This window comes from Engraulis encrasicolus, chromosome 8 (assembly GCF_034702125.1).
Source record: "Engraulis encrasicolus isolate BLACKSEA-1 chromosome 8, IST_EnEncr_1.0, whole genome shotgun sequence".
Taxonomy (NCBI): domain Eukaryota; kingdom Metazoa; phylum Chordata; class Actinopteri; order Clupeiformes; family Engraulidae; genus Engraulis; species Engraulis encrasicolus.
The window spans coordinates 2,413,828-2,428,827 of NC_085864.1; the positions used below are offsets into that span (position 1 = coordinate 2,413,828).

General features: G+C 44.8%; 1 protein-coding gene across 1 annotated transcript in view; it reads right to left on the bottom strand.

Annotated features, from left to right (window-relative positions):
* Nucleotides 1-15,000, bottom strand: part of foxo1a (forkhead box O1 a) — an 81,789-nt gene that overhangs the window by 744 nt on the left and 66,045 nt on the right. Inside the window, exons 2-4 of the mRNA XM_063204798.1 lie at nt 10,216-10,407; nt 5,364-6,953; nt 1-5,099 (exon numbers count right to left, since the gene is read on the bottom strand). The exon at nt 1-5,099 is cut by the window's left edge and continues 744 nt beyond it. Of these exons, the coding sequence (XP_063060868.1) occupies nt 5,412-6,953; nt 10,216-10,407 (1,734 nt within the window). The 3' untranslated portion in view covers nt 1-5,099; nt 5,364-5,411. The remainder of the gene's footprint in view (nt 5,100-5,363; nt 6,954-10,215; nt 10,408-15,000) is intronic.

Here is a 15,000-nt window from a genome sequence, read left to right on the forward strand (position 1 = left end):
TTTTTCAGCCAGTAATCCATCTTGCTCTGATCAATGATCTTTGGTAGATAGATATACATCAACATCGGGACATACGTCAATGAAGTCAGTCATTTCAAACATGGCAACCTCTCCTCTTTATCAGCTTCACGTTGCCTTTGCCTCTATTCTACTTTGACGTTTCGTCCTGTAATGTCTCAGTTCTTTTGATAACGCTTAACTTGACACCGGCACCATACGCATGACATAACAGTGACATAACAGTGTTGTAATGCAGTCATTAATGCGTCATTAACATTATGTCAATATCATGAAGATTTTATGACTTTGTCATTAAGTGACATTCGGTTATGGTAAAGACAGCACTAACAATGTCAACTTTTCACGACCATAAAACGTTAATGACATTGACATCATGTTTATGACATGTTCATGACTGTGTCATGTCACTGTTTTGGCACTATTATGACACTGTCATGTAATGCGTATAATGCTAGCATCAAGTAAAGTGTAACCATTCTTTTTTTCATTTCTCTAATACATAAACAAATTGCACATTGTGTGATATATAATTCTTCTGATTGAAAATTTGATTCATTACTGTGTATAAGTTAATAAATGTAACAGTTTGTTTTAAAACAACTCACATATTCACTTCTGTCTCTCTCTATGAGGAACATGTTATAAAATGTATGTTAAGATAAAAGTGCAATATTTAAATTTATATTTTCTCTTCTAAAAAATTGGTCCAAAATTCACCATCTTAACATAGATAATTCATACAATTATTTTTTCCAATTCTGTACTTAGACAATAAGTTTATGTATTTTTTAATTTTCTATTTTTCCTACAAACTGCTGCTAAATACAACGACAACAGTGTCAGTTTACAAAAAAGAGCATGTAAATCCTCTAGTCTAAATATACTTCATCTTTTATCTCAAATAACTATTTGAAACCAACATTTTTGACAATGACATGACATCTCCACAATGCTATAATACATAAAACATTTTATATAATCAGTAAAAACAAATACAGAAAACAGATAGCCAAAAAGAAAAAAAAGAAACAAAATTAAAAATTAAAGTTTGAAAATGCATAGGTATGATCACTTGAGCAAAATCTCACAAAGCAATCATTTACACTTCTTAATACACAGCTTAATAATATATATATTTGAAGCATCCTTTTTTAATTGACATTGGATGATACAATGATTATGTCTGAAATGAGTGACCTGCACATATAATTTACAAAGAAGGATTTGTGTGTGTGTGTGAGTAGGCGCTGGCTTTGTTTCTGAGCGTAGCGACGCAACAGTAGCGACAGACACTAGACAGGCGCCTCAATGACTTCGGTTTCCTGGAACCGGCTGTGGCACGTGTTGAAATGGAGGTTGTTATCTACATCGACAATGAGCTATCGGGATTTAAATCAACGTCATTCAATGTCAAACAACAAAATGTTGCCATCTGCTTTGACTAGTACAAACTTCGGAGAGCTTTACTGATTTTGACGAGGATCAAAACCCAACTGAGAAGCTCCAAGCCTACTCTTCCAACTATTCTGTGTGGTTGTCACATTATTTTCCCCTTTCATGTCCTGTTCCAATGGATGGAATATACTATCTAATGAATTCTGAAATCTGTCCTGATTTTTTTCAATGCTTCCTTGGTATTTTGCCACAGTATTTGTTGACAGCTGTGGTCTTACATGGTTATGCGATTTCCAAAGAAGAGGAACTTTCACTGGTAACGTGCTCTGGAAGCAAGTCAGTATTCAATCCGCAAATGGCACTATCTGCTCTGCACATGTCCATAATGGCGTATCGCTAACATTATTGTGGAAAAAAAGGTTTTGATTAATTGATTGAACGATTGATTCCCCTTAAATTATCCACAATTTGCCTATTGTCACTGTATAGTCTCCCATTCAGTAATGTGTGGAGAATGCATTGAAAAAATATTTGTAAATGAGGGCATTCACTGTATGTACATCAGATATGTACGAGCTTGCAAAGTAAAATAACTGACTGTTTGACTGTTGAGTTTGACTGACGTCTATTATTGTTTTTCACCAGCAACGTCTCTGATACCTCATCATTCCCATGTGCAGACAAATGTCGACCAGATAGTGCATTTTCCCATACTGACAGGTCCTCTAGACTTGCCGAAATGAGGGATGACTTTCTGTGTGTCTCCCCAGGCGAATATAAGGCACGAGGAGGGAGAGTCCACTGAAATCCTAATTAATGGCAGGGGCCCAGGTAATTAGTGGGAATCATGTCGCGTCATTAAATTAGCAAATGTGTTGAATGGGCTGACGGCAGGAAATGAGGAGACGGGCGACAGATGGGGATGGTGTGTGTGTCTTTGTGTGTGTGTGTGTGTGTGTGTGTGTGTGTGTGTGTGTGTGTGTGTGTGTGTGTGTGTGTGTGTGTGTGTGTGTGTGTGTGTGTGTGTGTGTGTGTGTGTGTCCTTGTGTGCATGTGAGTGTGTGTGTGCATGTGTGCGTGTGAGTGTGTGTGTGCATGTGTGTGTGGAGGTGGGGGATGGGGAATATGATATCAGACAGTGAGAACTGAGGAAGATGGACAATGAGATAAGAGCTGTCAGTGTGTGTGTGTGTGTGAGTGTGCATGTGTGTGTGTGTGTGTGAGAGAGAGAGAGGGAGGGGAAAAAGGGGACAATCTGCAGACTATCTGACCAACATCATGAATCCTCGCCAGAGCAGCATTGCTGAGATCTCTTAACCGTTTAAAAAAAAATGTGGAAAAAAGGAGGCAGCTCATGTTTAGGAAAACGGATCACGTCAACGACGCCGGCAAATTTCGTATCGCATCTCACCCGGTCAAAGGAGACGAAACACAGTTAATGAGCATAGGGTAAATGTGTTAGATTGAGGCATTACTACAAACATAGCACAAAGTCTCCTTCTACCAAATAAATAAATAAATGACAGAGGAGCAAACCCATTCCCCTTGTGACCTTTTTAAAGGCAGGGGGGGATGAGGTTTGACCTCCTCAACAGTCTAAGGGAGTGAGAGCACCCCACATCTGCAGTGGCCAAGCCAGTTTCCAGCCTGTAGTTCAGAACTACCCAGTTTGCCAGAATAACATGTATTAATTAACGATATATAAGGCTTTAATTAGTTTACTTTGCGTAGAATCTAATCAGAACAGACAAGACAGAAACAACACTTTGCGATGTGTGCGTGCACAATTTGCAGCAGAATCAAAAATTAAAACAATAACAATAACAGGACATCATAATAAAAATCTCAATATATATCTACTTAAAGTTTTTTTCTCAATATATGTGTGTGTTAAGTTGGTATTTACAAGACATATGGAATCAGGCAGGTCTAGTCAAACCATGATGCACCCTCAAAGTATGAGAATTAGTCCACTGAATACTCCAGTTCTTCTTTCCCAATTTACAAAAAAAGAAAATCATGTATGTATGTATGTATGTACGTATGTATGTCGAGCGGGTTACTTGTACAATGTAAACGTTCTGTACTGTACATGACCTAATAAAAATCTCCTTCCAATCTCCTTCCAACGTATCCGAGCCAAGACGAAAAAAAAAAAAAAAAAGCAACGCAACTGAACCAATATGAACAGAACAAATCAAGAAATGTCTAACTATGCAAAACAATTGAGAGGACAACAATTGAAACTAAATAATAATAAAAAAGTGTCATGACATAATGTAGTTGGAAGGGCCTCCGGCAGAGTCTCTGAAACAGATCAGACTTGGCCCATGCTTTCACCACCCTCTAGGCTCAGACAGTGTAGCTCTGGGGAGGTCTTAACAGATCAACCCAACCCCAATGCCACTGGCAAACACACAGCAACATGCAACACAGCAATCATGCCAAGTCTTACTTCAGTTTTACACCCTCCTCCAACGCATTCCACTTCTCCTTCTAGAAGCCTGGAAAGGCTGGAACGTCTGTGAGAGTTCTATTGTGGAACCTCTCAGACAGTTCCGTTGGTAGAACACTCAAGGATACCCTGAAGGACACGTAATGTCCACAGGGCACCATGAGGGATGGCCATGGTGGGTGGAAATGGGGGCATTCTTGTAAGGGTGAATATGACCTGACTGTTCTGGCTGGTGCTGAGTTAACAGGCATGGACATTGACTGTATAATATGATATACAGTGCATGGGTGCGACTGAGTATCTGTCGCACCCACAACTGAGTAACTGGTGTCTTTCAAAGAGTGCTTGTTTGCTGGAGACATGTACAGGGGCACTCTGGGTGATATTTTAAGAGCTGGTGTGAGAAAGGCCTCCAAGCTAATATGTTTCAGCTATTACATCAATTGATTGAAGAAGAAAAAAAAACATTTACATCCGTCTGATAAATGTCTCTTCAGGAGGTATTTGTGTGCATTTATGTGTGTTTATGTGTGTGTGTGTGTATTTGTTGTCCGTGTGTCAGTCCGTTTCTGTGTCCGTGTGTGTGTCTGTGTCCGTGTCCGTGTGTGTGTCTGTGTCCATGTCTGTGTCCGTGTGTGTGTGTGTGTGTGTGTGTGTGTGTGTGTGTGTGTGTGTGTGTGTGTGTGTGTGTGTGTGTGTGTGTTTGTGTGTGTGTGTGTGTACACATACGAGTGTGAGTGTGAGTGTGAGTGTGAGTGTTTCTGTGTGCATGCGTATGTGTGTACACATACGTGCACGTGTGTGTTGGTGTATAAGAAAAAAAAAGCACTCTTCGGAGAGCGGTCCACTGGCATGGCGAATCCTCAAGCACAATGAGAAGGCAACGTTCAACAGTGCACATCGATTTTGGCTCTGAAGTTCAGTTCAAAGGCAAAGAGTTTGGCACTTGGCTGTAGTTGTGATGACATGGTACAGTGGCGAACGATTCATAAAAATAATATTAATAATAACCAAAGTCAAGAGGGTCCTCCTGAATGAACCTGAATGAATGAATGAATGTCTGAGTGACAGTCCTGGGAGGCGATGAAGTTGCTGAGGACAGCAGATGGAGCAAACGAAAACTCAAAAGAGTTTTGAGGGGTGTGGGGAGTTTAGGAGCATCTTTGGGTGGATGAGGGCAGGGTGAACGTCCTGGTGGTGACAGGTTCTACTTTGAGATGCATATGGGCTGAAAGGGAAGAGAGAGAGGAGATCGTGTTTGAGTATGTAGTTACTAGAAAGGAATAACACCAGGAATAAACTCAACATACATCAAGTCAAGGCATTAAAACTGCCAATGTGTAAAGTTTATTCTTCTGAGACTTCTGTGGATCTGTTTTTCCTTTATTTGGTCTAATATGGCGCTGCATCACTGTTCTATGCAATAGCATGCATACATATAGCAATAGCATGCATGTGCAATACTTGGCCAAAACCTCCACTCCTTCCTTACCTGTGAGTGTGCTCTCATGTGGCCTTCTTTCCCAGCTCTCCTGACGTCCTACCCTGACACCCAGCTGTGTGTGGTGGTCTTCACCCCTCCGTGACCGTGACTGTGGCCGTGGCCGTGGCTGTGTCCATGGGCGTGGCCGTGGCCGTGGACGAAGCTCTGCTGAGGCACCACGGGCTCGAAGTTGAAGTCCAGCGAGTCGCCGTCCATCAGCGTGTCGTGGAGCACCGACTCCACGTCGCACTCAAAACGCTCGATGGACATGTCGTCCAGGTCGCTAGGCAACTTCTCCGGGTGGATGTGGCTCGGGTGCTGATGCTGCTGGAGAAGGTTGCCAGGGCCACCGGCACCGCTGTGGCCAGGCCGACCGTAACCGTTGGCGTTGCTGGGGCTGTGGAGGGTACAGTAGGTCAGCGGACCGCCGCCGCCCATTCCTCCGGCGTTTCCGCTGCCTCCGGCGCTGTTGAGGTGGGCGGAGGCGTTGAACGGCATGTGTAGGGAGGTCTTGACAGTGCCCAGGCGGGCAGAAGGGGGCACCACCCCCGTGCCGTGGCTCATGTTGGCAAGGGAGGGTGGCATCATGGGGCGGCCGTTCATGGCGACGGAATTTGGTGTTCCCTGTGGGCCATGCACGTGTGGACCTCCGTGCCCACCAACATGGCTGTGGGGGTGTGGCGGCGGCAAGGCGTGGCTGCCGTGCTGCTGGCCTCCGGGACCCATCAGGTCATTGCGGGGTCCACCACTGCCCCCACCTGGACTGGAGTAAGGTGGCAAGAGGCGCCCGGCGCCGGGCCCACTGCCAACTCCTCCTGCCCCACCGCCGACACCACCTGCCGACTGGGTCACCACCGTGTCCACCGATGGCATCATCTCACCGTGTGACTCTCCGTCGGACGTCAGCAGCTCCTTCAGAAGGCCTGCGGGGCAGCCGAACTGACCCAAGGACGGCCTGAAGCCGGGAGGCTTGCCTGCCTCACCCATCTGTGACTGCATGGGCATAGGCGACAGGGTGTTCATGCCTCCCTGCCCATACATGCACTTGCGGTACTCCTGTTGCTGGGGCTGGTTACCAGGGGCCAGGCCAGGGGAGCTGTAAGGGCTTGGGTACCCGGGACTAGCCTGCATCATGGGGGAAGGGGAGGACTGTGCGGACCCCTGGGTAGGAGTACCACCTCCTCCACCCCCGCCACCCCCGACCTGGGCCTGGTTGTTGGGCGACAGCAGGTTGAGATTATCCAGAAGGTTCTCCATGTGGTTCTCGGAGTTGCGGTGGCCGTGGAGGTGTCCCAGCGAGCCGGTCATCTCTGATAGGCTCGGTAGAGTTCCCGCCATCTTGGGGCCCCCCACCGGACCTCCAGGGTAGGTGACCATGTGCATTTCCATGTCCCCCTCCCCGACGAGGTCGTCCTGCTCGGGCATGAAGGGCGAGAGGCGGCCGCTGAGCGTGCTGGCGTTGGAGGAGGTGCGCTGCCGGAAGCCGTTCCATGCGTCAAAGTCGTCGTTGCTGTGGGAGTTGTTGGGGCTGCCGGGCCACTTGCTGTACTGCGAGCCGGGGCTGTCCGCGCCACCGTCGGGGCCACCCTGCAGCGCCATCTACGTACGTGGAGGTAGAAATATGTATATGAATATGAATAAATGTACATACAGTCACACAGAGACAAGAGTGTTAACCTTCCTGCAACATCTGTGTGCAGACACATACATAAATGTAGTTTAATAAGCCCTAACAATATACTATATTATATTACACACACACACAAACACACGTCATACATGGACACACAGTGGACATCCTCTATATTACATGCACACACAGACAATAATAGCTGTAGTGCAGCAGCCATGTGTCTCTGCACACACACACACACACACACACACACACACACACACACACACACACACACACACACACACACACACACACACACACACACACACACACACACACACACACACACACACACACACACACACACACTAACTTTTTTTTTGCTTACCAGCCATTTTGATTAGTGGTTTTCCTGACTCACTAGCCATTGGGCCTTTTCACTAGCCATAATTTTCTTGACCATCATAGCAGCTTTAATGAATTATACAATAGGCTGTAATAATGTAATGTAGGCTAATATAATATAACATACTATACTATACTATAATATAATATAATATAATATAATATAATATAATATAATATAATATAATATAATACAGTGTAATATAATAGGCTATAGGGCATAACTAGAATTGTTATTAACTGGTCCATGCATGCATGCTATAAAAAGAACAGATGAACTGATCTGAGGAATGGCATAGCCTATATTGACTATGCAGAAACACCAAGCACAATGTTGTGGAAGGGCACAAATGGAAGGCCTACATGAGAGCAAAATACTTTCGTCTTTGATCTGGAGGGCACTTTCATTAGTTTTTCTTCATATAGGCCTAGGCCTATCTGTGGCGGTCGTCTAAATTGATGCGCAAAGTAGATATCGTTAAGTCATTGCCAAGTTCGCCTGTCCTCGGTCATGGATGTGGAATTACACCTCTTCTGGAATATTTTCTTATAAAAGTATAGCCTAGGCTTACACTAGCAAGCACACACAGACGCGGTTACTGCAGAAGGTGCTACGACTTCCCTTCATTCTGTTTAATAGTGAGTTGTTTGAAATACAAACGGACGCAAGGCGATATGGGCACCTGCGAAGGGACATGCGATGGGACATGCTTTTGTGCAGTGTGGAAGGCTACTGCGCGTTGTTTAAGCCCGGTTCGACAGTCGGGAACAACAGCACAAGAAACATGGAGGAATATTAAGGTATCAAGACATACATGCAAATCAGAAAATAATTTAAACCGAACATTATTTAATGCCGCTTGTATCCTTGTCTTATCGCTGCGCTAATTAATCTCGAGACTTTCACAAGACAGACTGACGTGTTTTCCTCTTGCCTCGGTCATTTTAATGTCCACTACTACTAAGTATTGTAGCCTACTAATCGCAAGATCGCAAAACAGGTCAGTTGAGATGAACTTCGCTACTTTAATTTCACGTGAAGGTTTTCAGTGACATTTCCAAACGCACGCTGATGTGCCGGTAGCTCGCTGCCAATCCTCTTCGCAAGACTAGCTCCCTCCATCGTCGTCCTGTCGTGCGTGAGACACAGGTGACACGTGACACAGGTGCTTCATGGGTATTGTAGGCTCATCGCATTGTATTGTGTTTGTAGCAAAGACGGTCCGAGGAAAAAAACTACAATATGCGGTGCCTCGTCATTCAGAATAGTAATAGACCCACCAGAATGGCTAGTGAACCTTCAGTATCTACTAGCCAAAGCAGAAATTCAACTGCATTTGGCCAGCTGGCGAGTGTTAGTGTCAAGCCCTGACACACACACACACACACACACACACACACACACACACACACACACACACACACACACACACACACACACACACACACTGTAAATAAAACCCAGACATGACAGTACACAAACACTCCAACACTCATAGACAGATCAATAGACATACACACACACACACACACACACACACACACACACACACACACACACACACACACACACACACACACACACACACACACACACACACACACACACACACACACACACACGCACATACACAGAGGGAGCGAGAGAGAGAGAGAGAGAGAGAGAGAGCACAGAGGTTTCAAATTACCACTGTGCTGCATATATAACTGACATATGGCAGCGAGAGATGAATGCAGAGAATGCACTCATGAACCAGATCTAATGCAAGGGCTTAGATAATCACTGCCTTTCAGACAAGGGGTAATTGTACACGCCTTTGTGAAAGAGGGAGTTGTGTAAGGCACCTTTCAAAATTGAGGCAAAAACATATGCACCTAGCCTTGTTTTTTTTTACTTTGTCTAAAATTGATCAGTTTTATGAAAATAGAAATCCTGCCCGGTCATTGACATTTCCCTCTAGGTCATTAGTGTGTGTGTGTGTGCGTGTGTGTGCGTGCGTGTGTGCGTGTGTGCGCGTGTGTGCGCGTGTGTGTGCGTGTGTGTGTGAGAGAGAGAGAGAGAGAGAGAGAGAGAGAGAGAGAGAGAGAGAGAGAGAGAGAGAGAGAGAGAGAGAGAAAGAGAGAGAGAGAGAGAGAGAGAGAGAGAGAGAGAGAGCTGTGTGTGTGTGTGCCTTTCATGATTCTTCAAAGTGTGTATGCATGGTGCATCTGCTTGTGTGTCTGTGTGCATGTGTGTTGCACTATGCTGACCTGTAGTCCACTGTGCCATATGAACTGTGCTGTGTAGACCATGACAGCATTGAGATCACAACCATTGGCTATTTAGATAAGGCCGTGGGATTGTTTAGCTTACGGTTCTTCCTTGCCCTGTGGTTTACAATCACCATCTGACCTTTAGTAGTCACTAGAGTTGTATAAAGTAGAGGTACTGGTTATATTACTGTTACAAATGTAAATGACTGTACAACATCAGTAGTATGATGTCACATACAGTAGCTACAACTATGTGATATTGTAATATTGGTGAGTTACATCTGTAACGGTAGGTCTACTTCCACTTAATGGACTTTCTGGTAGTCACTAAGCCTAATAGCTTTTCACCCCCTCACATTCCCCAGGTAGCTCTACAATACTGTTTCTCGAGGCTCTACAGCCCCCCAGGGTGTTTTGGGGAGCCCTAAAGGGGCGTTGAGGAGGACACAGCTGAGAGGGGGGGGCATTCTTCTATTTTAGTTTTTAATACTAAAGGGGGTGTTGGCAGGCTTATGATGAGGACAAGGGGCGTTTGCTCAAAAAATGTTGAGAACCATCTTTTTGTTCTTCAATCGTGTCGGCCATTACCTTTTTCTTGGCGGCGCGGCCGCGGCTCTTGGCGAACTTGCTGTTGTTGTCCATGGAGGCGGCTCGGCGGCGCGGGGACTTGCCGTTCTTGCCCCCCTCAGGGTTCAGCATCCACCACGAGCTCTTGCCTGTGCCCTCGTTCTGCACGCGCACGAAGCGGCTGTGGAGGGACAGGTTGTGTCGGATGGAGTTCTGTTGAAAATACAGGGAGAGGAAAAGAGAGAGAGAGAGAGAGGTGATTATTATTATTATTATTTATTGTGATTTGACCATTTTTATGGTGATAGGAAAGTAAAGGCAGAGAGACAGGCGAGGATAGGGAAATGGGCTGGAATCGAATTCGATTCAGGCTGGAATCGAACCGGGGGTCACTGGCATCACATTGTGGTGCTTTAGCCATTGGGGCCATGGACAAGGCCATGATTTATTATCATTATTATTGATCATTAAAGGTCTTTGCGTTATTGATTCGTTGTACTCATTAGCTGTTAATCAAACATTACATTATACTGCACTGCTGCCATACTTCGCTGAGAAAGTATCAAACTTTAAAGCTGCGTGTTTATGAATGTGTGTGGCATGTGCTTGGGTGTGTGTGTGCATTTGTAGTATGCATGTGTATGCACATGGGGGTCACTGTGTGTGTGTGTGTTTGTGTCTGTGTGTGTGTGTGTGTGTGTGTGTGTGTGTGTGTGTGTGTGTGTGTGTGTGTGTGTGTGTGTGTGTGTGTGTGTGTGTGTGTGTGTGGCTGGCAGGCGCAGTGGGGCAGCCAACAATTGGAAGTGAGTGAAATAAAATGTTTTATGAGGTAGGTGTGTGCCCTTTCCTCATAATGCCTGCCCCGACAGCCAATCAAACGGTTGCAAATCCCACTACCACACACACACACCCACACACACACCCACACACGCACACATACACACCTCTTTTACTGTCTCTATGAGCTTCATTGCAGGGAGAGAGACCACTTAAGGTCACTTTGTGCTGCTGCTTTACATACAATATAGTACACCAGGATACATCTCAGCGATTACACACACACACACACACACCCAGACACACCCAGACACACACACACACACACACACACACACACACACACACACACACACACACACACACACACACACACACACACACACACACACACACACACGCCCGCATGGATGTTTACACATTATACACACACATGCATGCATGCATGTGCTCTCTCTCTCTCTCTCTCTCTCTCTCTCTCTCTCTCTCTCTCTCTCTCTCTCTCTCACACAAAAACACACACACACACCTACACACACACACACACACGCACGCACGCACGCACGCACACACACACACACACACACACACACACACACACACACACACACACACACACACACACACACACACACACACACACACACACACACACACACACACACACACGACACACACACACTTGTTATGAAATATTATAGATGTACCCGAGTCCAAAGGATCTTCTCAAAGAATGACATCATTACATAGCACATGGCAGCAGACAACAACACAGGTGAGATGCTGCTGGTTGTACATTACGCCACACACAATACAATACTGACGTAACCACTAGCATACGTTTAAAGCCGTTACTGTATGCTGCCTTGTATCTCTTCCCTGTTGCAGTGCTATCTGAGGCCCAGTATACCATAAAACTGAATGGCTCAACCAGGCCCGCCGCAAGGCATAAGCAGAGTAAGCAGATTGCTTAGGGCCTCAACCACTTTGAGATTGACAAAAACTTGAGATTGACAAAAAATGTATTATTATTATTATCATTATTTTATTTGATTATGAGGGGGGGGGGTTGATTCAGGAGGAAAGAGACAGATCTACATGTACACACACATGCGCGTACGTATACATGTACGCACGCAAGCAAGCACGCACGCACACACACACACTCAAACACACACGCACACATGAATGCACACACACACATGCACAGGCACACATGCAGAGGTACGGTATTGCCTCTTATAGGAAACTCAGCTATGAGAGCACTTTTGAAATATAAACAGGTGCATGACAAGAGAACACCTATCATGTCACAGCAACAACTCTTGCTGACATTGCGATGTGAAACTCTTGTCGACTCTTTTTTTCTTCTTTTTCGTCAGCAGTGGAAAAAAAGAAGAAAAGACAAAGAGAGTGAGAGAGTTATAGAAAAAGACTAGGGTGGAAAAAAAGAGAAGCAAAGAAAAAAACAAGCTAACTTCACTAAAGAGGGCGAGAGAGCCTCTCCCGTGAACAAATATTTATACCTTTTTTTGGTGAGCATAGCAACAGAGAACCAAAATAGGAGCCTGATTTTTGTGTGTGTATTGTCGGGAAACACACCTTCAACCTACCTGCCATGCGTCATACTGCTCTCTCTACTCATACTGCACTCATACACTAGGTAGGCCTCTCCCTCTGTGTGTGTCTGTATTTGCGTGCATGCGTGCGTATGTGTGTGTGTGTGTGTGTGTGTATGTGTGTGTGTGTGTGTGTGTGTGTGTGTGTGTGTGTGTGTGTGAGAGAGAGAGAGAGAGAGAGAGAGAGAGAGAGAGAGCGAGAGAGAGAGAGAGAGAGAGAGAGAGAGAGAGAGAGATACAGAGACAGACAGACAGACAGAGAGTTAGTCACCTTTTTCTGATGCAGGGGAACATTTAAAAGGTACGGGCCTGCATCATATACCGTAAGCCCACTTCCTCTAACTCCGCACCAGTAATTAAGGTCTGAATGAATCACTCAGATTCAACCAGTCAACAAGGAAGCCTGCTGTTCACTTCTGTGTTGTTTGTTTACATCCTTCCAACATTTCCTCTCTACAGAAAAAAACAGCCATTAGCCTAAAGCATGGACCAAAATGTGTCTTGTCCAGTATGCCCTTGTCTGTGACGCCATATAGAAGACCGCAGACTTCAGAGTCTATGAACATAAATACATATTCTCTCTCTTCCTGCTTCTTATTATCTTGCCCATCGCTGCCGTCAAAGGAACAACTGCCCTGTTCCAAGGATGTGGTTTTGTGGCGAACCTGGTGAATTCAACTCAAAAGTTAGTGGCAAGCCTTCTGGCTGTAATGCAACGATTTCATACTCGTGGTTTGTGCCTTTTGTGTAACAAGAAAAGCCTGCAGGTCTCATCTGTTTCGAAGTTTACGGCAGACATTCTTCAAAATCACCCATGCCGCTGTGTCACCATAACAGCCATTGTGGAAAGTGACAGATACAGTTTATTTATTCAAAGAGGTAAAATTTGATGAAAGTACTGCGAGACATTGCAGCGGCATACTCCAAGTCAAACTGCATTTACAACTCACTCCTGGGCTTCTATTCCATAAAGCAAACTGTATGGGAAGCTGAAAAGAAAAGGCAAGACTACAGCAGTAAGTAAAAGGTAGGTTTTATTACACTAAGTCTGTCGGGGCAGGGCTCGAAATTAACTTTTTTCCTTTGTGTCCCGCAATGGTCCCGGATTCCACTTTGTATTGTCCCGAATGTAACCAGAAGTGTCCCCATTTTTTTCGCGCCTAAATAAGTGGTAAATTATGTCCACGTTCAATTTCATGTGTGATTATGTTTTTTTTTTTTGCAGTGCAACTGTGAATTCAGGTCTTTAAGAAAAAATGAGGGTGTGTTAAATCATGAACATCTGTGCCTTGTATAGAAAAATGCCTTGAGTAACCGTGCACATTTCGTTTTTCAAGAATATATGAGCATGGTGATATGAGGAAATCTGCATTCAATGACATTATATTTGTCAAACTGATTGCTTTATGCACCAATATAGCCTACCCATCATGTAGGCTATTGTAGACTCTATTGCAGCCAGCCTGTTACTCTGTTGTAGCCTATTTAGCCTACAGAAAAAAACAGCTTTCATTTAGTCTACTACATATCAATAACAATTCAGTGTCTGTTTAGCTTTAGTTAAAAAGTGGCAATAGTCTAACCTAGTCTGACTTTGGCCACTGGTTGTGATGGGCATGCCGGTGGAAGATAGCCAGGCCGTGCCCTCCTAGTGATGCAACAGCTTCAGCCAGTCTCGAAGAGATGTGAAAGTCGATGATAATCAGGCTAGGTGGAAGAAGATGCGGTAGGTTTTTGGGCCGCATTAGGAGTATGCAAGACGTTTCCTTTCCGCTTTAAATTCACTTGACATTGACATCAAGACAATTTGATAACCTAAGAATAAATGCACAAGAGAAAAAAACTACGACCGCACACTTTCGAGAAAGAGAGGGAGAGAGGCTAGCATGGACTGGAGAGGGAGGGGAGGGGGAGAAAGAGAGGGATTGGAGAGAAATGCGCTGGCAACGCTGTAAAATGGAAGCGCGTTCTTCGTGCTTGTAATCAATGAAGTCAAGGTGGACTTTTTCCCTTTTCAATTAGACCTTGGCTACTAGGCATTTCTGCTTTTACCAGCACAGAAACAATAAGACGGATACTTCAACATTAATTAAATAACTGCGTTTGTATGACAATGTTCAGAATATAGCGCCTTCATTTCCAGCCACATTTGAATGAAACTGCTTGACGTTCTTGGCTAACAACTACCTCTGTTAGCTTGCTTGCCGTTTCCCTAACTATTTGTTACTGGAAAGTAATTTACAGGCAGTTTCTGATAGGCCTATGTATGAATGAGGGTTAATCTACTTTAGAGCCAGCTCGCGTTTCTGGTGTTTTGGGCAGATAAGCACGCGACAGGTGGCCACAGACAACTGCGCATTGTTTGGGGCTGTTGCTTTGCTTACCTGAAATATTAGCAAAACCGAACTTC